The sequence below is a fragment of the Coturnix japonica genome, chromosome Z, assembly GCF_001577835.2.
Source record: "Coturnix japonica isolate 7356 chromosome Z, Coturnix japonica 2.1, whole genome shotgun sequence".
In the NCBI taxonomy this organism is placed as follows: domain Eukaryota; kingdom Metazoa; phylum Chordata; class Aves; order Galliformes; family Phasianidae; genus Coturnix; species Coturnix japonica.
Window position 1 is genome coordinate 47,463,916 of NC_029547.1, and position 27,135 is coordinate 47,491,050.

A 27,135-nucleotide genomic window follows, 5' to 3' on the forward strand; every position below is an offset into this window, starting at 1 on the left:
TTTATATTGAAGAGACACACTGCCTTAGCACCTACAGTGTGTGCAAAAGTCATTACACATTAAGCATGCTATTGCTTCCCTCTTATAGGTAGAATATATTCTAGAAACCACCTTTGGAAAGGCAAAGAGACATGCCATGACTGTTGCTTGTCATGACTGTAACTTGTTCAAGCAATGCTTGATAAGACTTTCTATAGGAAAGAGATAAAACAGAGGATTTTGTTAAGACCTACATGAACTTCCTGAGCTTTTTATGAGTGCCCCAACTACTATAAGGAAGTCTGAGTTCTTGGAAACAGCCACTGGTTTTTGGAATTTGTGACATTTAATAACACAGAAATGTGCTTCTCTTTCCACTCCACTCTCATGGGGGAGTTGTGACTTCTCATTTCCTTCATTTTAGTATTTCCTTTTTTACTCTTAATGAAAAGAAAACAACTTCTTGCTCAGGAATAAAAGGCTTTGTTGGAACCTGACCCTTTGTAGACAAGTTTGTATACTGTACCCCAGAAACCACTCCCTCTGCTGGCAGCGAAGGAGTAATCACGTTTGCTTACCTAGAAACACAAATTATTTCAAGTTTAACATTTCAGATTCTTAACACAATCAATTGCACCTGTTCTCTCGTTTGAGAAACACACACATCTCCTCACCCTTTAGCTTGTAGCCCAGCACAATTTCTGACAGGAAAACTGAAAATTCAGTGGCTCGAATGGCAAGTTTAAAATGTAGTTCCTGTGAGTCATGGCCTTGTGCCCCATCAGTTAAACTACACTGCCTAGTAACCATTAAACACTGATTAAAGTTAGGAGATGCATGATTATTGGTTATTTGGACAGGTCTGCACCAAGTAACAGCTAAGGTAAGAGAGGAACTTCATACAACCTTATCACAGAATCATAGAACAACTTGGACTGGAGGGGACCTCAAGGATCAACAAGTTGCAACCATTCTGCCACAGGCAGGGTTGCCACCTGCTAGATCAAGTAATAGACCAGGTTGCCTAGGGAACCATCCAACTTAGTCTTGAATACCTCCAGAGATGAGATATCCACAGTCCCTCTGGGCAGCCCATTCCAGCACTGCACCACCCTCTAAATCTTCACTTCTCCCTCGTCCTATCACTGTCTACTCATGTAAAAAGTTTTTTCCCTCCTGTTTATAATCTCCCTTTAAATACTGGAAAGCTCTAATGAGGTCTCCCCACAACCTTCTCTTCTCAAGACTGAATAAGCTTCAGTTCCTTCAGCCTGTCTTCACGGGAGAGGTGCTCCAGCTTTCTGAGCACAACTATGGCCCTTCTCTGGATGCTGATATCTTTGTTGTGTTGAGGGCCCCAGATCTGGATGCAATACTCCAGTGCCTCACAAGGGCAGGCTAGAGAGGGACAATCCCCTCCTTCTCCCTGTTGGCCACTCATCTTCTCTTGCAGCCTTACAGCCCAGGCTACCATTGGCCTTCTGGGCTGCAAGCACACACTGCTAGCTCACGTTAAGTTTTTCAATTACCAAGACCCTTAAATCCTTCTCAGCAGTGCTACTCTAAAGGAGTTATTCTCCCATACTGCATACAAATCTGGGATTATCCCAATCCAAGTGCAAAAACTTGCACATCAATTCACTTAACCTCATTAGGTTCACATGGGCCCACCTTTCAAATTTATCAAGGTCCCTCTGGATAGTATCCCTACCTTCTGCATTATCAACTGTAACACTTACTTTCGTGTCATCAGCAAACTTGCTGAGGATATGCTCAAACTCATCATCTATGTCACTGACAAAAAGACAACCAGTCTCAAGACATACCCCTGGGGGACACTGCTTGTCACTGGCCTCCACCTGAAAGTAGAGCCACTGACCACAACTCTCTGGCTGTGATCTTCCAACCAATTCCTTATCCACCAAACAGTCTACCCTCCAAATCAGTATCTCTCCAATACAGAGATAAGGATGTAGTGGGGGAACATCACATGTCTCCCCTTTTGTCCACCAATGCTGACACTCCACCACTGAAGGCCACTAGGTTGGTCAGGCACAACTTCTCTTGGTGAAGAGACTTGGTCATTTATACACTTTACAATTAACACAGTCTTTGTCCCACTGACCTGCCTACATTTTACAGTCTCTTGTTTACACAAATAACAGAGATCTTGTGATCTAAATGCAGTGACCTGGAGGAATGGAACTCTGACCTCCAGCAGTCCTGTTCTCAGCAAAGAGCAGAATACTTACTCCAGACCATGAAATGCACGAATCTTAGACAAGACTGCAGTTCAATTCTTGCGCCACACATAAAATTAAAAGCTAATGCTATACGAGGATGCATAAAGCAGAGAAAATCTCAAATAAGAAACAGCTTCAAAGGTCAGAAATGTGCTAGCCTGAACTCAGCATAACTTTTGGATCACTGTTAGTTAATTAATAATCTCACGTATTATTTAAACTCAAAGTCAGTGACTGTTGCACATATATTGAAGTTTTCAGAGAAGTACAAGTGACAGCACACTACCAAGCAGAAAGCCGAAGATTCCTTAACTACCAATTCCTCTCTTGAAGGCTGCCTAGTTAATAATTATCATTTATGCAAATAGATCAAAGCCAGACTGACGACTTTCATTCATTCCAACATGCAAAAACAGAGCTGAACATTTCTTTCAAGAAGTTATTCAGGTAAGAGATTTGCCTTCCCTTCCACACCTCTAAACTCAGGTTTTGCTCATTCTATGCTTGTTCTCAAATGCTCAAAACTTTCTATTTTCATTTATTTTGTACACCGGTGCTGATTTGTAAGTTTTGTCATTATTCTGTGTTTCATAGATGTTATTCACAAGGCAGATACTAGATGAAGGTTTTTAAACTTGTAGTCTGCAACTGGAATAGAAGTAGTTTTTCCTATGAACCTGGTCTAAGAATTTAAGACTGGTATTTGCCTTGTTCCTGTTTGTACTTATAAAGTAATATATGAAACTTGTTTGGTTCAGAGAGTATTATTATTAAAATTGAGCATCTTCAGAGCAATTAGGTAAGAGAAAGTGGTTTAACAGCCATGGGACAACAATCTAGGAAAAGCATAGGGCAGAAAACAGTTTTCTGTTTAGCACTGCAACTAGAGACTAAGGTCTTGGGAGAGCTCTATTGGAAGACTTTTTTGAACAGCAGACTTTCACTTTGGACCAGCTACGTTTCCGAAAGAAGTCTGATTTTAAGGAGTAAAAGAGTAGCCCCTACAGAAAACATCACTTTGGCATTCATGCCCTAGGACTCTCCAGAAGAACAATGTAGTCTTCCCTGTATTTTGATCAGCATGTTCTGGAAACAACAAAAATAGTTCCTGGAGAGCAACCCTAACCACCTGATTATTTATTTCCAAGGTATAATCATTCCCATAGGTGATCTGTTGGGACTGCCTTAAAAATAGCTGCTGTTTGACTGTGTCGTTTCTCTTCTGGCCTGCTTATGACCTCAGGGATCATTATGCATCAGTAGTAGTCCTCTTTCTCACTGAGACACTGAACGAAGGGTCAATCCTTTGGGGAAACGGAAACTGAATCAAATATATTTGTGTATGCATACATTTGAATAAGACCTTAAATTGCCCTGAAAATACTAGATTAGATTTAGAGACAGAAGTAAAAACTGTGATTTTGAGATTTTAGTTAGAAATACAGAACTCTAAATATTTTTTCTCTTTCACTTTCATGTAAGTAGAGAATTTAAATAAAATAGAAAAATGCTTTAAAGCCAAGATAGCTTGTCCAATTAGTCATAACAAACTGTGCCCGTCAAGTTTCACATGCTTTTCTTCAAAAGCAACACAGTATTCTTGGACTATAGTGGGAAAGTTTCCTAGGTCAGCTCTTAAGTAAATGGTTTTGCTTGTGGGCACCTTACTTAAGTTTGCTTCCAAACACATTTAGGTCCTGTTTATCTAATACTGGAAACACAACTGCTTATTCAAGACAGAAGGAAACATTCATTTAACTTCTGTTTCATTTCTAAAACTTACTGTCTATGTCAATGTTTCCAAGTAATTCTGTACAATAAAAATTTAATAAATCAAAGCAGCAAATGCAGAAACAGTATTATATTATAAGCAGTTGAGACGATTTTATTTCACGGTAGTGAAATAAACATCTACTTGAATCCACCCAAAAAACCAATTTTTGGCTCAGGCTTTTGTATCACCATAAATTGGGTTACACAAGGGCAAAGCTTCTGGGTATTTTCCTTTGAAAAAGGCTGGTTTGCATGCATAGCACTCCTCTCTACATTGAATCAATGCACAGTAAGCAAAGCTATTGGGATTTTTTTCAAAACTGTGTTAATGCTCAGAAACAGAACAGTAATGTAGTCACAGACACTGGAGAGAGGTTTCTTACAAGCAGAAAAGAATGAAATATAAATAATATGAACAGTTTAGCTCAACACTAGCACATTTTAAACCAAATAGTTACATGAAGTGAGGTATCTCATGTTTTTTTCTGTGATTTATGCAACAAAACTACAATGAAACTTCTAACTATAAATACAAAACTTGCTCCACCCATACTGCCTTTTAGCTCATCTTTCATTGAATATGGAAAAAAATGCAAGCATCAACCCTAAGCTTGAATCATACTCAGGGTTCCATCCCATCTTACACTGGTAGTCACTATTACAGCAAGACTGATGCTAGGGCATAATTGTGATTTCTGCCCAACACATAGCTTTTCTAAGATCACCTTAGCAAAGAGAAGCAGGATTATCTTGCTGTTCCTTCCTGTGCTTTTTAGACATACAGTTTCATTATTTATTTTATTTTATTTATTTATTTTTTTTGTGGAATATCTTGATGGGGAAACAAAAGGAAGCATCAGGACCCTTTTTTGGAACAGCCTGTGCTAAGAAAACAGCTTTTGTGCATAGAAAACAACTCAGACAGGCAGAATGGTTACATATGTTCCATCAGGGACTGCCTGTGAGGGAATCTGTGAGATAAATCCCATTGAAAGTGTTGTAATGAATGCTTCCTCTCACTGAGAGAGCTCTTGTCAATTCCATGGTATGCTGAAAAGACAGGAAGAAAGGTGGGGCTAATGCCAGTTGGAAAATCAGTAATTTGCTTGTCTTGAATGATTCTTTGCTTTGTTTCAGTACTTCACAAGGTGAACTGAGTCACTGCATTTATCCTGATCAAATGATGGGTTTGGGGTTAAAGTATGTTTTTTGCTCATGTTACCATGGACAATTTGAAAAAAAACTTTACCTTTAAGATTCCAAACATCCAAAATTACTTATTGTAATGATATGAATAGGTCACATGTGTAGCATGTTGCCTTCTCACATAGTAAACAGTTGAGAATGTTCCAGTATCTAAAGTTAAATGCAATAGATGGGCACATTCTATACCATGCTTCATTTGCATGCTGCCACTAAGAACAGCTCTTTCAGTGAGCAACAGGAAGCCTTCACTTGATTAAAGGCAAATACTATATTCTGTGAAGCTTTGGTGGGGTAAGAGGCAGCTGGAAACATGAGTTGTCCCTGTTCTTCCATGTCAATGTGCATGGGCAGAACTAAAAGTTACTTCAGCAAAACAGCAGAGGAATTTGTTTATTAACACCTTTAGGGTGCCTGAATATTGCTCAAGTGTTACCACTGAGGAAGGATGGTGTTGTATCTCAGTGTCAGAATCAACTGGCTAGTCACTCATGCACAGAAGTATACAGATTTGTCCTTCCCCACCCTGTTTTTGGGGCTGCCATGAGTACTGGAAGTTTCCAGCTCTCTGCTAGGCTACACAAAGGTAAGGGCAATAGCTGGTATTCACAGTGGAATTCCATTTCCTCCTATACTAAGTTATTGCTGAGCTACTAGCAGTCTGAGAACTCTTGGTTTACATAGCCGAAAAATGTTTTGCTGGTAACGACATCCCCTCCATTATTTGCTGTGGCTTTACTACATTCTAAATGCTTCATCATTAACAGTAATCTGCCAAAAATGGAAACTGATAACTCATTTTAGAGTTATTTTACAGCTAGCCTGTTCATTTGACATGGCAGCCAGAAGAAAGTAGAAGAAATGGTTGTTTACAGGAAGGAAGTCCTTATTTTCAGGAGGAAAAAGAACTAAAGAAAAGGATCTCATGTTAGTATTTGCATTTTAACTTGAAAACATTTTTCCATCAGGAAGGGTTTTTGACCGTAGGCTAAAATTCTGAAAGAATGCATACATTTTTTTCCCCCCAAATAAGCTTTTTAGTTTGCTTTTACAACAAACTACCATTCTGATTATCCAGCATAGCAGATATTATACAGATTATACAGTACAGCCAAGACATATTACAAAATTATCACTCAGACACAGTATCTCTTAACAGATTTGACAGAGAAACTGTTCTGAAAATATTATGTATTAAAAGGTACTACCATCCCTCAGGAAGCTGCATAGGCTGTACATGTCTGTTAATGGTGTTTTATTGTTGATTTCATTTTAATACAAATTTATTTCAAGTAAATTGTGCAAGATCAGAAGAGAGCAGACAGCAACTGTACAATTAAGCATCTGAGCCTGGAGTACAGAAGCCAATAAAATCTTTTTTATGTAGCCTATCAAAAGCGAGCATTGGATACTGAACTGCCCACTAGCTTGTAACTATGTTAAACAAGGCCACTGTATTTATTTCTTGGCTCTCTGAATTCACTTGGCTGTAAGAAGTAGGTGGCATTTGAATAGAACTTGCAGTCCTCAAGTACAAGACTCTCCAACCTAATTTAGGTAAGAGAGGAAGCACTGTTTTCTTTAATCTTTTTAAATGAATGTGTTCTTCACAGTTTCTAGCATTTAACATTCCATAAAATTTAATTATATGCTCTTAAGTAATCTTCTTGGTGCTGTAAGTTCTCTTTTCTCTCACCTCTGTGTTCTAATGAAGGTTAGATCTAACCTTGTTGTCTAGGCACGTTTTGCCTAATGCAACCTCTCAATACAGTATAGTTATAACTATATTTGACAGTACAACTAGAAATTGATCTCAGTCTTTCTAAATAATTACACTAGAACTGTAATTTCTTTTCTTTTATGATGGAAAGAAGCTGTAACAAAGTGGGAGTCAAAGATGACTTAATGTAACTGGGATGGATATAAATCTAGTAATATTTAAAATATATTTAAACTACCATGCAGATCATTTTCAATTTGGACAAGCACTCTACGCATCTCCAACAATAATCTCTTTGGCATGCTATGAACTACATACTTTAAACATTTAAGCACCCTGTTTCAAGATGTAAACTCCAGATGGACACAGTACTTATACTGTGTTATTCAAAACAATACTTGGATTTTTATTTTATTTTAAGACTTTTGCATTGGCTCCATAAACATAGTTTATATTTGTTTTCAATTTGCTGACAAAAAGTATTTGTTAAAATCTTGAAAAAGTTCATAAGCAGGATATACACCCCAAGCAGGACAGACACAGAATACTTTATAATGAGCGACCTTCTATTAGGGGTGCCTACATTTAAAAAGCTTACAGGCTTGGCAATGTATGCATTTGTTTATCAGTCACACTTCCAAATGTTAAACAGCAGTTATTAGTATTAAACACAATTTCTAAGAGTCATCAGTGGTTTGTGCACAATTTTTTTTTTGTCTGAGACTAAATTGTTGTGCCCCAGAGAACTCTGGTTTTGCAGGTTCTACTAGCAAAAAACCACCCACTGTGTGCTCAGGACATCTGCAGTGACAGATCACTATAACACACACAAATTCCACATCAGTTATTAGAAATACACTATTAGAAAGACCACAGACTACCCCACTACTACATGCTTATTTTACACCATCAAGTGCTGCCTCTTTGGACAGAGACAAAGCCTTCTATGATGCAGCATCTGGAAGACCTGGAATTATCTGCCATACAAGGAGATGACTATTTTAACTCAGGCTTTTTTTCTTAGTAAAACAAATTGGATTCAATCAGAGGCATATTTAAAGCTTTGTAGGAAAGGATCAATTTGAAGATTGTTTCTTAGTGTTATGTGCCCAGCCACCAGAGTCCTGTGTTGGGATAACATTTCCTTAAAAGCTTTTTTAAAAGAAGACAAACTATTATCATTATGCATCTGTGCTAAAAAAAATAAATAAAAAATCACTTGCTCTAATCTAAGAGGCATTTTCTTCACACTACAGGAAAAGATATATGAAGTAAACACTAGGACAATGGAAAGACCACTTGAGGCTACGAAGATGGAAAACAGCACTTCTTCCTGCTTTTTCATGGAAAGAAAGACTCGTGTGAAGCCTAATAGGAAAGAGATTGTGATAGCCAAGCTGAGAAAAAGCTTCTCTTGCACCCCAAGGAAACTGAAGAATTTTGTAATGGACTTCTTTCCTGTTTTACGATGGCTTCCCAAATACCAGTGCAAAGAATACATCTGGGGCGATATTATGTCTGGGTTAGTGATTGGGATCATTTTGGTGCCCCAAGCAATTGCATACTCACTACTGGCAGGCCTGAAGCCTATTTACAGTCTTTATACATCTTTCTTTGCCAACATCATCTACTTCTTAATGGGCACATCTCGTCATGTCTCAGTGGGCATTTTCAGCTTGATAAGTTTAATGGTGGGTCAAGTGGTGGACCGAGAGCTTCTCTTAGCTGGGTTCGACTTGAATGATGATGCCACACCAGCCTTGGGCCATGGCTCCCTGCAGACTGACAGCCAGTCCAACACAACTGTCTTCAACCTTACCACTGAGGGGATGAATGCTGAATGTGGAAAAGAATGCTATGCCATAGGCATTGCTACAGCCTTGACATTTGTGGCTGGAGTATATCAGGTAAGTGGCTGCTGATATTCAGAGACAAAGTATGAAATTACTAAAGCTTTCTTGCATGACCTAAGCTCTGTTTTGACTGCTCTTCCATGAGAGACACAGCATCATTTCACTTGAATAATCTGGGACTGCTTTCTCTGGGAAACCTAACTGCAAGCAATTCACAGAAAACATGATGTAGGCAATTTTATCAGCTACAAGCAAGCACAAATGAAACAACAGTCATTTGTAAGGCTAGTAACATTGCTTTAACACTCTACTACCTCTTAGCCTTGCTGATTTCATGGGGCTGTGAATCAAATACAAATCTCATAATGAGGGGAATTCTGAAGTAGCTATGTACTTCAACATGTAAAATATGATTCTGTGCTTCTAAATAATGTTGTCTCCCTAGATATTTTAATAAAGGTGCAGGCCCATTCACCTACACTAGCTCAGAAGATAGTCCTCAGTGTTTCACTACCAGGTACTATGTTTTACCAAAGCACTGTCCAGTGATAAGTCGAAAAGGAGAGAAAGTAGAAAGGAAATAAGGAAGTAGACTAACCTAACTTTCAGACAGTGGCTTTGTTGGACTGTTGGACACTCACCAATCTGCTGCCCATCATACAGATATCAAGAGAACACACAATGAACATACCTGTTAATTGTCTACATAAAAATTAATCTTCCTTTTACTAAGAACTTTCAGGTCGTGTACATAAACAACGAAATATGGAGCTATATTTTCCAAAGCCATCAAAAGAATCAGCAGCAACTAGTTAGGACAATATCCTAAGATCTGTGAAAGTCTGTGGTCTCTTCTGCCATTTCTGATCTTAGGCACACCATAAAGGCAGTGTTCCACTTTCCCTTCTGTTCACAAGGCTAGCATCAGAAGCTGCTTAATGTAACCATGCCACCAGAGAACTTAGCTGTTGTCACTCAAATTCTCTTGTAAAGGTCTACAAGTAGGTTGTAACCACTTTTAGCCAGGAAAAAAATAGAGTTGACATAACAGCACTTTTTGATCCACAGTTCTTTGGCTTGGGATCATTTAAGGCTCATCTGTTTTTCTTTTTTTTTTTTTTTTTCTTTCTTTGTGTCTCCCCAGGTTCTAATGGGAGTCTTCCGTCTGGGTTTCGTATCTATGTATCTGTCTGAGTCTGTTCTAGATGGCTTTGCAACTGGTGCTTCCTTAACAATTTTAACAGCTCAAGTGAAGTATCTGATTGGAATAAAAATCCCACGTAGCCAAGGACATGGGATGCTTGTTATTACTTGGATTAACATTTTCAGGAACATTTCTCAGGCTAACATCTGCGATATCATTACAAGTGCCATTTGTATTGTAGTACTGGTTACTGCTAAAGAACTGGGAGATCGGTACAAGCATAAGCTGAAATTCCCTCTTCCCACAGAGCTGGTAGTTATTGTTGTGGCAACACTGGTGTCACATTATGGAAACTTAAATGAAGTGTATTCATCCAGTGTTTCTGGAGCTATTCCAACAGGATTTATTGCCCCCAAGGTACCACGTTTTGACTTAATGATCCGTGTTGCTGTGGATGCCTTACCTCTTGCTGTAGTCAGCTTTGTCTTTACTGTATCCCTTTCTGAAATGTGTGCAAAGAAATACGCTTACACTATCCGAGCCAATCAGGAAATGTTTGCTGTAGGGTTCTGCAACATCATTCCCTCTTTCTTCCATTGCTTCACAACAAGTGCAGCACTTGCCAAGACTCTTGTGAAAACATCCACAGGCTGCCAGACTCAAGTCTCTGGAGTGATTAGTGCAATGGTGGTTCTGCTGGTACTACTCTTCTTGGCACCTCTCTTCTACTCCTTGCAGAAGTGCGTCCTGGCTTGTATCATCATTGTCAGCCTTCGAGGAGCATTAAGGAAGTTCCGAGATGTGCCAGCACGGTACCATGTGAATAAGGTGGACACAGTGGTTTGGGTTGTTACTATGTCTGCCTCTGCCTTGATCAGCACAGAAATAGGTCTATTAGTTGGAATTGTTTTCTCCATGTTATGCATCATTGTTCGGACACAGCAGCCACGGACAGCCCTGCTTGGTCAAATCCAAGATACCAACTTTTATGAGGATGACTTAGAATATGAAAATCTCTCTTCTGTTCCAAAGGTCAAAATATTCCGTTTTGAGGCACCACTTTATTATGCCAATAGAAACTATTTCCTAAAGTCTCTGTACAGACTGACTGACCTAGATCCTAACTTAGAGGCTGCCAGAAGGAAGAAATACGAGAAGAAGGAAAAGCAGCATCTGAAAAAAGGAAATCAACCAACTGTTAATGGACTGAGCAGCAGAGACACCACTTTGCAACTAGTCCCTAAGCAAATTGATTTCCAAGCCCTCATTGTAGATTGCTCTTCCATCCCATTTTTGGACACCACTGGAGTTAATACTCTAAAGGAAATTCTAAAAGACTACAAGGAGTTAAATATTTCTGTTCTCTTAGCTTGCTGTAATCCCTCAGTGATAGACTCTCTAAAAAGAGGAGATTACTTTGGGAAAGATTCTGGAAGTATGCAAGAAATGCTGTTCTACAGTATACACAGCGCTGTGCAGTTTGCAAAAGACCAAAGGCTTACAGCAGACTGCTCTGTTTAATCCCATGTTTTCCTTGACAATACACTAAAGAAAGTGCAAGATGGAGAAGGGCAGTTTGCAATAATTGAGTTATCAGACACACTATTGGCTTTGTACAGTAATGGGCCTACAAGACACCATTCCCTGAAGAGTTCTGCAGTTTACTGGATGCTGCTTAGAATAGCCCTGGAGATGCAGTCTGGGGCCAGGCTGGGACAAGCTGGATAACTATATGCACCTCACTTTCAGAATGTGGGTGAAAAAGAAGTGCATCTTGGGGCACTTTTCCTTCTTCTGTCATTATAGTACATGACAAAATACATGTGTCATGAGACTGTTGTAGCTGGAAGTCTGTCAAGAACCACCTGCACCTCCCAGTGGTTTGTGTTAAGAAGGATAAGCCATACATCCAAATACAATGGATCTATCATCATGGACACATAATGGTTTACACTCTGGCTTGCAAAGCCCTGTCCATTCCATCATTCAAGATGTGCTCTTCAGCAACTCCCACTATTTGCAAACAAGTAAAATGTATAAAATATTGTGGGATGTGTTACATCTCTCCTTGTCACCTTGATTGCGTGGGCTTAATGACACAACTTGCCACAAGTGAAGAAACCAGTCTATCACACTGCTCTCAAAACCATCTTCTCCAAGATAACCTCCTGGAGTCATTTGTGCTATTGGAACCATCGTATGTTAACTAGTTACTGAAGGTTTTGATACCTCTAGTAACACAGGAAGAAACATGACTGTGATGCCCAACTTTCTTGTGTCTAGAGAACTGAGATATATGGAATTAAGAAAACAGAATGGCTTTTCTGGCAATCCATTACCAGAGTAGTTATACCACTCTGTCAAAACGTGTTACCTCTATTGGTGAAATTCTAATCAAGGGACACACAAGGATTACTAAATATAAACCCCCCACACTGTGATGCAGCATAGGATGTTCTTCCTACAACAGCCTGTAAAGGTACAAGGATAAGTGAAGAAAGCAGGAGAAAAGAGGATAGGGTGAGAAGTTAAATCTCTGATCTACCATGCAGGGGAATGGTTAGCCAGTAAAAAATGCTAGGCTGGTACTCTCTGATGAATATATGAAGTATCTAAAGTATATATAGTCCATAGCAGTATAACTGATCCAAGTAAAGTAATGCTTTATATGTTGTGCAACCCCAAATATTAGAAAAATCTCACCATACTCCAGACCATTCTACATACTACTGACTTTTTTTTCCCCACACCATGTAATTCTTTGTTTATAGATCTAATAACTCATGTTTTACAGGTCCGTGTTAATTTTCATGACGATTTGCTTTAAGGGTTATTTATTCTGTATGGTATCAAATCATACCCTCAAAGTCAGTTTTGTTGTTTTATATGTATGCTCTCTCTACACAAATAAGTATACATCTAGATTCTTATTCTAGTGCTATTGGTACTAAATGTCCTAGCATACAGCACTGACAGAAAACTTTCTGACACCAAAGTTTATAATTACCCACATGAAAGGAAGGACAGCTGCCATCCCTTTCTCATTCATGTCTGGTTCACGCATGGAACCAAGCATAGAAGGAAACTATCACACCTGTGCTTTGTACACCTATCAGGCACCAGAAACAGGTTATGTGTACACTGAGACTATTCCTTAGATATATCACCAAAACAAATGCCATGTTGACACATCATGTGACTTGCTTATTTCAACTTTCAGGTCACTGAATGAAAGAACAATAAAACTTAGGTTTTCCAGGTATGCCAGAGCCTGTCTAGCTCTCAAGAGCATTCCCAAAAGACAAAACAAGAAGTGTATTAATAGAGATTTAACAGGCTACCAAGAGAAGTTGTGGATGCCCCGAACCTGGCGGTGTTCAAGGCCCTGGGCAGCTTGGTCTGGCATTAAATGTGGAGGTTGGTGGCCCTGCTTGTGGCGTGGGGGTTGTAGGTTCATGATCCTTGAGGTTCCTTCCAACCTGGGCTATTCTGTGATTCTGTGAGACTGAGCAGCACAATATTAGGTAAGTGACTCAATGCGGACATTCTCATGCATTCTTTACAGGAAAGTCTATCAACTGCACACTGCTAGTATTGCCAGAGCAGTAAAACCTGACAGAAATGCCTGTCTAGATATTACAAAATTGACCACTGGCAGTCAGTTCCTGCCATAAAACAATTAAATAATATAATTCTTTAAAGTGCTGACTTGGTACAACAGGCTTATTTTTGTCATAAAAAGAAATGGACAAAGTCCAAGGACAAAGTGTTGTGTTTATTTTTGTTTGTAACCATTCTTTGATCTGGGAATATTTCTTTTAATGTTTTGCCAGGAAGTCACAAGAGGAAGTGGGTTCACAAGAATTAGTGCTAAACAATTAGTAACAATACAGGCAATTTTAGGCTTCTGTGACCAAGTAAGCCATTGTTGGAAGTCAACTTAATTTTTTTCAGTAGAAAAAACCCCATTTACTAGCAATCTACACTTCTCTAATATTTATGGGTCAAGTTACCAACCTAGAACATAAAAAGAAAAAAAATAAATAAATACCTTTAACTCCTGATGAACCTCATCTTAGGGAAAAAAAAAAAAAAAAAAAAAAAAAAAAANAAAAAAAAAAAAAAAAAAAAACAGAGAAAAAGAAAAAAAAAAGAAAGAAAGAAAAACAACTGCTCCTGTGGAAAGTGTATGCTTGCATCAGTCTCTGGGGAAAAATAAACAGAAGTTGCCCATGCAGTCCTTTTTATACCCATCAGACACAGAAATTAAGTCAAAAGCCTATTTTTCATCCTATTTTTGTCGGAACGGCACCAAAGGAGAACAGAGAAACTCTTTCATCCATACAAGGGGGCTTAAGCTTTAGTACTTTCACTAGAAGGCAACCATCAACCAAAAAAATGTTTAAGAACCATTACCTGTTTCAGTTTCTTTGACAGATCAGGCTCATAATCAAACTGAGTTGGACAGCATAAAAAATAGCAGGGAAACAGCCTTCAGTGTGATGATATAGGGATGCTGGGAGATCAGAGCACACTTCAGAGTACACAAAATGTAACTAAAAAAAAAAAAAGTACGCCTTTTTTTTTTTTGCTTTACTGCACTGCATCAAGACTAAGCACATGAAGACTGAAAATGTTACAAACTGCCAATTCTCTTCTCTCCTATTGTACCATGAACTATGTACTGTGACTTGGGAGAGGAGCTGGGGATACTATTGTAATTCCAACTAGGTTAATACTAATTTTGAAATAAAATTGTTATATGCCTATTAGAAAATGTTATATCTATCATGTATATTGACTATGTTTTTGTTCACTGTGGTGCCTTGCACAGATCATGTATCCAACAAACTGTAGTGCTACTTAACAGTAGGAACAGGACCTTATCTTGCAGACTGTGTGAATTTCATGGAGCTAGGCACAGAGCTGAGAGTATGTAACTCCAATGCTCCTCTTGATTTCTGGCAGGATAGCCAGAATAGGTGGCCTAGGTTCCAGGAAATAGCTACATCTATAGGGACTGGCAAATAACATCCTGAGAATGAATCCTGTGTCTCATGACATGGATACAAATGTGTGCTTTTGGCTGGAAAATAAAACTAGCAATTCTTTAAGCTTGTCTCATGGTATACTTTCATGCGTGGTAAAATAAAAGGAGAATGTGGAATGAAGTAAAAGACAAAAGGTACATCTGGTGTCCTTAGAAAAGAGTTAAAACATAGGGATGCATTTGGAATCGAGGCAACTATTATTAGAACACAAAATGAGGGAGAACACCCTTGAAGACCGGCACTTTCAACTTCTATGGAGACACACCTGCTTTTTAGGTGGAACATTTCCTAACACCTTTACACATAGCACAACTGGGAAGAAAAGCAACGTGTTACTGCTGGCCATCCGCAGTGGTGGCACCTCCCAGCACGCTGTCTTCTGTGGGTAGATTACAACCTTTCTATTCACCAGTCTCTCAACGCAAGCCAGCTCTGCTCTTACAGGGATCTTACCCAGAACCTCTCTCTGTTGTTCTGGAAATCACTGGCTTAGAAAAAGAACTGCAAATGCACAGATTTAAGCATTATCACAGAATTCCTCCTGTTCTGATTTGTGCCCTTACACCTATTCCTTCTTCCAAGCACAGTGTTCATCAGCAGGGCTCATGTTCTCACCCTTTCAAATACCACTGTTGCTCAATTTACTGTCTGTCTATCCACTGTTTAAATGTCATCTTTGGAAAATGTACCTTTTTGCCAGAGAAGTGACAGCCTAAGCCAAGCTGAATTTTAAGAGCTATTACAGTTTTGGATTTATATTTATTTATTTACTGTATGCTTTGTTTCCTCGTACAGCAATCACTCCTCTTCTAGGCATCTTCATTTTTTATTCCACTGGGCACACTGAATCACAGAATAACAGAGAAGTTTGGGTAGGAAGCAACCTTGAAAGACCATTTAACCCAACACCCTGCACAGGACAGGACATCTTTCACTACATCACATTGCTCAAAGCCCTGTTGTTCAACCTGACTTTAAACACCTTCAGTGATGGTGCATCTACAACTTTCCTGGGCAATCTGTTCGCTACTCTCATCATAACAAAATGTCTTCTCTATCACAGATTAGTTTGGGTTGAAAGGGATCATCTATTTTCAACTCCCCTGCCATAAGCAGGCTATACCATCCATTAGATCAGATTGCTTGAAGTCCCATCCAATTTGGCCTTGAACACTTCCAGGGAGAGGGTATCCAAAACTCCTCTGGTCAACTTGCTGTAGCATCCTACCACTCCAATATCACAGTTTTTGTTTTGTTTTCTTTTCTTTTTTCTAGTAATTAACCAAATTTGACCCTCTTTTTATTTAACTTACTCCTCTTCCCTGCAGGAAACCTATTATTATTATGTTATAAAGTCTCCCCTGAGCCTTCTCTAGGCTAACCAAACCCATCTCTTTCAGACTCTGCTGAAAAGAGAGGTGCTCTAGTCTTTTGATTATCTCCATGGCCCTCCACTGGACCCACTCTAAAAGGTCCATATATCTTGTGCTTGAGGTTCCAGAACCTGTCTGTGGTACTTCGGGTGCATCCACAGAATAGCAAAGCAGACGGAGAGAATTACCTCCCTGCAATCTGCTGGCCATGTTTCTTTTGATGAAGACCATGATCACATAAACACAGAACTGCAGGGGTTGGCAGAGATCATTGAGTCCGAATCCCCCTGCAAAGCAGGTTTCCTACAATAGGTCACACAGGTAGGCATCCAGACAGGTCTTCTCCACAGAAGGAGACTCCACAGCCTCTCTGGGCTGTTCCAGTGCTCTACCACCCTTACATAAAGAAGCTCCTCCACACGTTTGCATGGAAATTCTTACATTCGAGTTTTAGGCCACTGCTCTTTGTCCTGTCACAAAGCCTCATCCATTTGCCTCCCATCTCACTTTAGATATTCATAAACATTAATCAGACCACACCTCAGCCTTCTATTCCCCAGGGTGAACACACCCAGGTTGCTCAGCCTTTCCTCTTAAGGGACATGCTCCAAGCCCATTAACATCTCTGTGGCCCTCCTCTGGATTCCTGCTAGGAGATCTGTCTTTTCTGAACCATGGAGCCCAGAACTGGACACAGCATTCTAAATGCATCCTCACCTGGGCATGTGTAGAGGGGAAGGATCACCTCCCTCAATCTACTATCCATACTCTTTTTAACGTCTTCCAGAATACTGCTAACCTTCTCGGTCACAAGGACACACTGCTGGCTCATGGCCAACCTGTTGTCCACCAGAATACTTAGGTTTTCTCTGCAGAGCTCCTCCCCAGCTCCTCTCCCTAATCTGTGCTGATGCATGCATTTATTGTTCCCTGGGTGCAACACCTGGCCTCCTAGGTTGCAAGCAGAAAATGTTGGCCCATTATTCAGTCCTCTATCCACCAATATCACCATACCCTTTCCATAGTTCAGCTCACAATCCACTCATCACCCAGTCTGTACTGACATTTGAGACTGTCCAATCCAGATGCGGGACCCTGCATGTGGCCCTACTGAACTTCATTAATTCATATGCAGAACCCCTCCCAAGCCTGTTAATATCCCTCTGGATGGCATCCCTCCCTTCAGGTGCAATCAGTGCACTAGTTGGCTTGATGTCACCTGCACACTTGCTGAGTATGCAATCAAACCCACTATGAGTGACATTTACTAAGACATTAAATATATGGTCCTTGTATGAACCCTTGAGGGATGTTACTTGCAATTGGTTTCCATTTGGACACTGAGCAATGGACTGTAACTTTCTGGACACAGGCACCCAGGTGATTCATTATCAGAAGTCCATCAGTAGCTCTTATCTCATCTACTGATCCAGTCACTCCATTGTAAACATCACTACAACAGTCAGGTATGATTTGTCCTTAATGAAGTCATGCTGGCTGTCTCTAATCACCTCCCTGTCTTCCATGTGTTTCTGCATAGCTTCCAAGAGGATCTGTGTTCTACAGTCTTACCAGGCACTGAGGTAAGGATGAGTAGTCACTGGTTCCAGCACTGTCCTCATTACCTCTGTTTTAGAAAAGGGGGTGCTGTTTTCCCAAGTCACTGGGGACTTTTCCAAGCTGTCATGACTTTTCAAATATGATAAGCAGCATAGCAAATACATCATTCAATTTCCTCAGGACACCTGAAAGCATCTTGTTGGGTGCCAGAGACACATCTGTACTCACTTTTATCAGGCGATCTTAAACCTGATCTCTTGCAATGCGAGGGATTTTGTTCCCCAAGACCCTGGCTTGGGATTGAGGGACTTGATTGTCACTGGTTCTGTCTTAGTTATTGTGGTGGGAGGCATGCTTTCTTTAATGTTCCTTACATGTGACAGCATTCCCACCTAAAGTGCTTTAGTAAGGAAAACACTGAATTTACATCTACTACCCCATTCTAGCCTGTTCCTAACTTTCCCCAAAGACATGTTACTCTGAGAGGGAATGCAACACTGCAAACCTGAATATTAAAACAGGACAGCCAGAGGGAGCTGTAGGTACATAAACTCCATTTCCAAATCTGTAAGACTCTGACCTGGATATCAAAATCAGGCCCATAGCCAGAGGGAGCTGTAGACTTGCACAGCTAGTCTTGTACACTGAAAAAAATGAACTCTCAAAGTCTGGTTTCTCCTTGTTCTTCATCTCAGTACTGAGTAGCTGCAGGTGTTACTTCACCAACAACAAACTCAGCTGGACTTGGAGGAACAGCAGCAATAACTCTGGTAGAACTTGAAAACAGCTGGAATGACCATAGATTGAAATCTGGCTGAGTTCTCTCCATAACACTCAGCATATATTGCTACAACTGCAAAGCAGAACTCTTTCTCGTTTAAAGGAGTACTAGGGTCTCCTGAAGAGCACTGTTTTCAAGGCTTTAACAAGCAGCCTTTTAAAAGGATGCATCCAATTATAAAATGCTACACGATGACATCAAAATACATAATGAGATTCAATTCTGCTAGCATGAGACCTCTTTGGAAGTCACTGTACAACTGGGAATCAAGTCACTGAGCTTGAAACAGCAGCCAGAGAGAGGTGGAATGACTCCAGTGTATGACTTGAGATGGTCTTGGTAAAGCTGATCAGTACACCCATAAGATTCTTCTGATGAAAAGAAGCCTCAAAGTGCTCCTCAGCCTCTTGTTAGGACAAAATGCATGCAAGCTAGACCCATCTTTCTCAAGACAAGCTCTGTCTTTCCTCAGCTCATACACCCCCAAACTATTCAACCCACTGGCCATTATCTGACTTCCACAAACACAAAAACACACCCAGTCTGCAGTTAAACTGCAAGAACTGGAAAAGTGAGCAATTGCTGGGTACTTCAATGAGCTGAAACTCTTTTTTTACATTTTTTACATTAAATATTTTCTTACCTGACAGTAATCAATTCCAGTAACCAGTGAATTCGAACTTGTTCAATGCCGCCATGAGGAACAGAAGAAATGTATGCAAGGTTCATCTCTTGATCTTTGCTTAAGTCAAACAGATCAGCAGAGCTGTGAGGTAAAGGAGGGCTTTGGAAAAAGAACAAAAAAGAAGCAACATATTACAACATTAGCTATCGGCTCCACTGGGTATCCAGAACTCCATATGTTCAGCATGTATGACTTACAAGATCTTATCTGACTTAAGGAAGACTGTCTTAACAGATGAAAATGAAATGGAGCTTCATGTTATCTAGGGCTAAGGAGCTACACCTGTGATGTGGCAAAGCAGAACACAAATCAGTGCATCTCATTGCCACACTCAAAAGAAAGTATTACAAGCAGCTCATCAGGTAACATCTTCAGTCAGAGGTGGCCTGAAGTAGCCATGCAACGGTGATCACTTTACTTCTAAGCAACTAATGATAAGGAAAGCACAGTGACTTCTAGGCTCTGGAGCAGAAACCAGGTTTGCCCAGGACTGTGCTAAAGCAAACACATCTTTATATTAGCTACCCTTACACCTGTTCATTGGGTTTGGGCATCTTTCATCACTTTCAATTAGACTCCTATGAATGTGCAAATTCTGAGTTTTAAAATGTTTACATTACATGAAAGATAAAAACATAATTGTTTCCAAAGTTTGGTAGAATACTTCTGTACATATTCCTGAAGCAAGAAGAGATAACTTCAGTTACTATATAAACGAGTAACAAAGTTATGCTTGGCCTACTGTGATGTCTCCTGATTTACTACTGCTTCCATGCTAACAAACAGGTTGTGTGCCTCCAAATTTCTCTTTCAGCAGTAAGTTTTACTCATTACTCTTTTCTGCCAGAACACAACACATTCTCTACAAGGATTCCCGAACTTGTCTGTTCAGCTACCATCACTGGTAGTAGATACTGGTTCTGCTAATGATAGCAGCATCTTTGGAACTCTATGAAATCATAGAGTATAACTATGCTGCAAACAGTTGAACTATCATCATCTTCTTCCTTACTCTCTCTACAAGTTATCTCACCTCCTACAAGGATGCTACTGAATGAGCCTGATACTGTACAACCTCCTGTGCCCAAAGGCAGAAAAACCCAATCCCACTTGGAAAAAGACTTGATACATCCTAGCAAAGACACTGTCTATCTACCACCCCCTACATCCTTATTAGAAAGCTATGTCTTGGCACATACTATGTCCTTGTGGTGCTTCATGCAAATCAGCCAACATACGAGAACTCTTCTGTGCAACTTCACTAGCATACAGGACACTTAAAATACCATCTCCCAATGATTGCTTCAAGACACGCAAGACTGAGAAGCTACTGATTCTACTCTGACTAGAAATGTACCAGCCATCTGGGTGATTTTCATTGTTCCAATGGTATGGACAATATTTACTGCTGCATTTGGAAGGAGAGTGTTTTATGATTGCACTGAGATTCAAGCTTAGGGAAATGTACTGCTTCACCCAGTGGCAAACTAGATAGAAATCAAGGCACAAAGCATTCACAGGCTTTGCCCATGCTGAATAAAAGTGTTGAAATACACACTGCTGGAGAGAAACCTTGTGACCATGAGAAGACTGAACAGAATGCTGGAACACCGGCACTTTTTGTTAGTTCCAGTTCCTCTTCTGAATTGAAAGCACCCATCAATGGCAATTTTAAGGCTTGAAGCCTCCCAGGCTTTGTTATCTACTGCTCCCCAGCTGTATATGTGCCCAACAACTGGACCCAGTGTGGGTGTTCAAGGGATCCTTCACTAACAGTGTTGGCCAGGTATAACAGCATCATTGAATAGCTGCTGACCTGCTCGATAAGAACCACTGCTTCTGCTCCTTGGCCTCCTCCCTGTCATCCTTCTCACACTCGCAGTCTTATAAAAATTCTTTCACATGATTAAAATCCTGAGTGTTTCTTGGGTTGCAGTTTAAATGAGAAAAGCATATTATTTAATGCAGCTTTTCTTAATTTATTATTATTTTTACCTTGCAAGTAAAAATTAAAACCAAAAGATGAAAATCCAGAAAGCTCAAACAAAGGTTGAACTTCCTCTTCATCAGCTTGTTTTTAGATTAACATACTGTAGACGATTTTCGGCCTCGTTCTGTTTTTCCACTGACACGAGAAAACACTGCAAATTTTTCCAACTTCTTTCTCAGATGTGCCTCAAGCACTGCATTAAGTAGTGCACGGGTTCCTTTAACCCTGCTGTCTCTGCCTTCCCGCTGCCATTTAACCCACTGTGTGCCTAAGCGGCAGAGCCCAAAACCATTTACAGACAGGACGGGCCGTGGGTTCAGCATGTCACACGCTGCCTGGGGGCCGGGGGAAGGACGTGACGTGTTCGCGGGGCCCACAAACAGCGCAACATCAGGGCGGGCGCTGCTGAGCGGCGCTGAACGGAGCTTTTACACCGTGACCCACAGCGGCAGGCCCGGAGAAATCGGGCTCCTCCGAGCAGGCACAGCCGGTGCACCCCGGGGATCGTCCGCTTGGGGCGGGCTATGGGCAGACGGCTCCTCAGCGCTTCTCGCCCGCCGCCGGAGCCCGGTTCCCCGGCAGGACTCCGCGCTTACCAAAAGCCCGTGCTCCTCCAAAAGTGCCGCAGGGGCCGCTCGGCTCGCCGGACATCCACGTTTACCACATACCCCGCGGAGCCCGCGCCGAGCTGCACCATCAGCCAGAGCAGCACCCTCATGGCGAAGCCGGACCACGGCTCCGTACCAACGACCGGGGCCGGCCACAAACGCAGCCCGGACACGACGACGGGAGCCCGCCCACCGCAGGAGTGCCGCGGCTCCCCGCCCCCACGGCATCCGCCGCCCGCGGCGCTGTGAGGCGGTGGGAGCTGGGCGGCGGTCTACGAGCTTTGGGAAGGGGAGTGTTCCTTTTCGGAGCGGCCACAAAGCCCAAGTTTGCTTTTTAAGACGAGTTACCGGAGGAAAGTTATTTCTGTTTATCCGGGAAGCCTCGTCTTTTCAGGCACAGTGTCAGGTAAAGTAAAAAGGCGCAGTAAAAAGTGCTGAAACACCGCCGTGCTGTGGATGCAGGCAGCAGCGTGAAGCCTGACATGGAACAGGCGGCTGAAGACATTGTGAGGGAAGTTGCCCTGCAGGGTGTATGTTCTATAGGGCTCTGTTGGCATTTTAAGGAAGCATCCATAAGAGCTCCGGGAAAGACAGTTCTCTAGGAGCCTGCCTTTTGTTTCGGACAGTTATCCCCAAGGTGTGCTCCTTGCCGCATCAGCCACAGAACAAAAGCTGGGAGACAGCAGGGAGGACGAAAACCCTTAGCAGAAGAGAGATAGACGGGGAACTTGAGGTATCTCTGCATCAGCCCCGGGTTCCACTTTCTGTATTTGAGAAAGCAACAGGATTTTTCAGTGTTCATTTTCTGAAGAGCAGGAAATCTTTCCTGCTCAACACACTTGCCCTTGTGCCTCCTACCATGGCAAGAAACCAAAGCAAAGAGTACCCTACTGTGGGACCTGATGTTTCTCTGTTCCCAAAACATCTGCAGGGGTGCTACAGGGAGAGAAGAGACCAGATGATTTGCTGTTTGTAACCCAAGGTAGCCAACTGGATCAACATATCCATGGATGCATTTGCAGCCCAAATGCCAGGTGACATCAGTAATACCCAATGGCCTACTTTACAGCACTCCCAGACATCTCCCAAAAGCAGAGCAAATGCCAGGGTTACAAAAGGCAACTTCCAGCAAACATTTTAGAAAGCATAAAGATTTAATTTAGAACTGAACACATATGCCCACCTGGGAGATTTCCCATCACTAATGCTCTAAGACACAGGACACTAGAGATGTCTTCAAACAGCCTTCTTCTTTCTCCTTGCACAGATCAGTAGCTCTTCTAGTCCAAGGCATTCCTGAGGGGGCACACGAGTATAAGAAATAGTCGGTGAGTGGAAGGGAAGAAACAGGGAATTAACTCATTCCAACAAGCATAGGCTGACCATTCCCCACCTAAGTGACGGCTCCCTGCCCAGCAGAAATTCATCCAGTGCCTTGAACTGGGCAGATTGGAAATCTGGCAGTATGATACTCCAGAGCTGAGTCATTTCTTGTCATGTAAATTGTTTGATCCCAGTTGCTCTCCTTGCAGCATACCTGCAGATGTTTTGGGAGGAACAGACACATCAGACTCCTTCACAGGGAGCAGTTAACTTCTCCGACTGCAATAGCTTTGACTGTAATGAGGCATCTGGGCATCATGGAGGAAAGCAATGCAGTGTGAATTTGCTTTAGGGGGTTTTCAGTTTAAATTACTCCTGCTCATAATTGCATACAACTTATGTAATAAAGGCGTCTGTTGATTAGAAATATATATATATATCCCGACTGGAATCTTATCAGCATCAACAGTATGGATCTCATTGCTCCTTTTCTCACAGATGGTTTGTTTTTAAATCTGAGTTTATATCACTACTGCAACTTTCCCCCAAGACCTGGTGAATTTCGTCAGCCCTGTGATATCCTTTCTCCTTCTCATTCATTCATCAGCAGACCATGGAATGAGTATTTGAACTGCAGCTGTCCATTGCCTTTCTCTTCAATGGAGCGGTCTCAGTTTTTTTTCAAAGCCTGTGAAGATCACAGAAGGACATACTGTCTGCTTCATGGTGCTGATCCCCTTGACCGGTTCTTGCTTTTCTCCAGAACACCAGTGATTAGTCCCAGCTAGAATTAAAATGCAATTGTGAGGTACTGAAAAGCTTGGAGATGCCTGAAAGATGTCTTCATAGAGTTATATGGTCACCTCTTCGAACTTGGCAAGAGTTGATAAGTTGAGTAGAAGACATGGTATTTTAGCGCCCTCTGTAAGCTGGGATATAATATTCCATTTCCAAGGTTTCAGATTTTTCAGAATCTACTTTTTTTCCTGGTGCCAGAATATCTTTTTGTTTGTTGACTTTTTCACCAACTTTCACTTTCGATGTCAAGATACCCTTCTGACAAGTTTTGGCTTTCACCCAAGTGGTTGTAGTCCAGGGTTGCTCAATAATTGCTTTCTCTTTTGTACAAAGACAGGAACCTTATCGTACAGATGTTGCTGCCTCCTAACCCACCTTGGCTCAGTGTGACCCAGCAATTTGCTTTGCTGCAGTTTAGCACTGCAGATCCAATTTTTTCTTCATGTGTAACCAGGTGCATATGATTCTGTATAAGGCTTTATAATCCTATATAAGGTTTTACATTAACCTGGCAGTACACTGTTTCAGGGCTTGTACTGGCCCAAACTTGTTTTAGCTTTGGTAACTACTGTTTGGTGATCAGGTCACTATTGTCTGAAGTTTTTCACCTTAGTTATCTGAATGCCATTTGGTGTAGAATGTGTCAGGGTGCAGTAAGGGCCAGCTGCTCCCTTCAGCAAGGGAATGCTGTCCACCACCTCTCGAATCGAGGAGTAAGGCAAACCCCAAATTAGTAGAGATAGGATTGACCCATAGAGCCAGCTATCAAGCAAACTCATGGTGACAGAACATTTTTGTGATCATGAAATCAGTCCACAGATCAGGGCCAACAAGGTCCGTGGCTTTTTGCCCATGTGCAGGGAAAAAGCAAAAACTTCCCTAAAGAAATGACATATTCCACTAAATAGCATTTCTCTACAATTTCAGGATTAATTCTGGTTTCTGTTATCTAATAAGGTTACATATATTATTTTAAAAGGGCTGACATTTTCTTTAGTTCTTGGCTGGATGTGTATCAATAGCAAGGCTAAGGGTGAAGCATGCAGTCATTATATCTGAACCTCGCGACAAACTCATTTGCCTTTTTAAGCTTTGATTCATCCTTCCTACTTTTTCAGTTGATTGTAGTCTCCGTGCAGTATAGAGATCACAATTTATCCCTATTTCTTTAGCTAGATTTTGAGCAGCTTCTGCTATAAAGTGTGAACTCCTATCTGAAGATAGTCTTATAGGTATCCCCTGATACTATTATCTTAAGTAACACTTCTGCTACTTCTGTGGCCTTCTTGGTGAAGCAAGGGAAAGATTCTGGCCAGCCTGAAAAAGTTTCTGTCATTATTATATTTATTATTACTATTATATTATAAGATACAAATACCCATTTTGCTGTGGTAACTGAGCAAAGTATAGTTGCCAATAATGGGATGTTTTTGTTACCCCTGTGAATGTCTTCAGAGTAAATGGGGGTTGTTCTTTAGACACAATTCACATTTCTTTACTACACTTTTGGCTTTCTTCTCAGTCATTCATGCACTTAACTCTTGTATTTTCAGCACTTCTGTCATTTCTTTGCTTACCAAGTGAGTTTTTATCAGCCAATTCACACATAATTTTCTGTGTGATTATTAACTTGGTGTGAAGGGGTTATCCACCATCTTTCTTGATTGATTTTTGCCTTCAGTAGATTAGAATCATATCATAGAATCATAGAATTACCCAGGTTGGAAAAGACCTTGAAGATCATCAAGTCCAACCACAGCCTAACCATAGTACCCTACACTCTAACAACCCTCTGCTAAATCATATCCTGAGCACCACACCAAATGGCTCTTAAACACATCCAGGGATGACAACGTCAACCACCTCCCTGGGGAGCCTATTCCAGTACTTAAATACCCTTTCTGTAAAGAAGTGTTTCCTAACATCCAACCTAAACTTACCTTGGTGCAACTTGAGGCCATTAGCTAACTAGTCCTCTTCTGACGTGTATGGTGAGCCTTTATGTCTCGATCTTTGGACTTTCCTCAGTAGGACCAACATTATTTGACTCTTCACAGCTTTCTTCACATCCTTATCCACCATCTGTTTTCCTGTATTTATTGGCTTGTTTCCAGTCTGATGTTCATTAGTGCATGACTGCCACCGCATCAAGCAGATTGATAGCTTGTTAAAGTTGTTGACCCATATTTGTCTGGAGATCCTGGAGGTGTTAAAAGTCCCCTTTGTCTATAAATGTCTCCATGAGCATGGAACACCATAGAGTCAAACTTTGAATCTGTCCATATGTAAAAAGTTTTGTCCTTTGATATTTGTAACACTCTTAGTAAGGCTATGAGCTTTGCTTTCTGCACTGAAGTGTTATAGCAGCACTTTGGCCTCAGTCATTTCCTTAACTGTTACCACGGCATTTCCAACTTTCCACTTTCCATCATGCACAAAGCTGTTACATCTACAAACAGGTCCCAGTCTGTGTTTTCTATTGATGTGTCTTTCAAACCTTCTCTGCTGGAGTATGTCTGGTGGAAATTGGTGCCAGCACTAGATATCTGTGTGTGGAGAGTATTGATGTCTGTGAGGATGCAATGTTCTTTCTTTACCATGGTATGTGCTTGTTTCTCTGGTGTGTTCTGGTGCTGGGTTTGATGCTGGCATGTGCTCCCTTTGTGGTTAACTTGGAAGGTAAATAAATCTGACAGATTTTATTGCTGGTTGTAAAGTTGAGGGTTTACTCCACTGCTTCTGAGGGAAGACTCGCTCTGTATCCAAGTTTCAAAGTTTATCTGGGAACTAATAAATACAAAGCAGACTTTATAAAGAAAACATACAAAACTATTCCTTAGCAGAGTTTAGGCAACCCTCCTATAACCATTGCTATTTTTCGCTTTGTAAAAAGTCGTAATGCCAGGGGCTCAGTGTGATATCTGCTTTCTGCCTAGGGAGAACTTACCTCTCCCCTGAGTATTGGAGCTCATGAAGACAACCGTAGGTTAAGCTTAAGTTTGAAGATAAGGAGCAGATTATAGGAATTAAGTGTGTTGCTAGTCTTAACTT

At 41.0% G+C, this 27,135-nt stretch overlaps 2 protein-coding genes across 17 annotated transcripts in view; one reads left to right on the forward strand and one right to left on the reverse strand.

Annotated features, from left to right (window-relative positions):
• Positions 1 to 15,029, forward strand: part of SLC26A1 (solute carrier family 26 member 1) — a 38,199-nt gene extending 23,170 nt beyond the window's left edge. For 8 of the 15 annotated variants that reach the window (XM_015849561.2, XM_015849560.2, XM_032441180.1 and 5 more), the window contains 2 exons: positions 8,175 to 8,825; positions 9,916 to 15,029. In XM_015849561.2, the coding sequence (XP_015705047.1) occupies positions 8,175 to 8,825; positions 9,916 to 11,436 (2,172 nt within the window). In that variant the 3' untranslated portion in view covers positions 11,437 to 15,029. Of the gene's footprint in view, positions 1 to 2,476; positions 2,670 to 2,694; positions 6,756 to 8,174; positions 8,826 to 9,915 lie in introns of those variants that run through there. The other 7 variants (XM_032441186.1, XM_032441185.1, XM_032441184.1 and 4 more) reach the window with 3 other exon arrangements.
• The window catches only part of IDUA (alpha-L-iduronidase), a 48,272-nt gene extending 26,105 nt beyond the window's left edge, over positions 1 to 22,167 (reverse strand). Inside the window, exons 1-2 of one of the 2 annotated variants that reach the window (XM_015849569.2) lie at positions 21,952 to 22,167; positions 19,324 to 19,464 (exon numbers count right to left, since the gene is read on the reverse strand). In XM_015849569.2, the coding sequence (XP_015705055.1) occupies positions 19,324 to 19,464; positions 21,952 to 22,073 (263 nt within the window). In that variant the 5' untranslated portion in view covers positions 22,074 to 22,167. Of the gene's footprint in view, positions 1 to 19,323; positions 19,465 to 19,562; positions 19,631 to 21,951 lie in introns of those variants that run through there. The other variant, XM_032441188.1, reaches the window with a different exon arrangement.
• Positions 22,168 to 27,135: the final 4,968 nt, after the last annotated feature.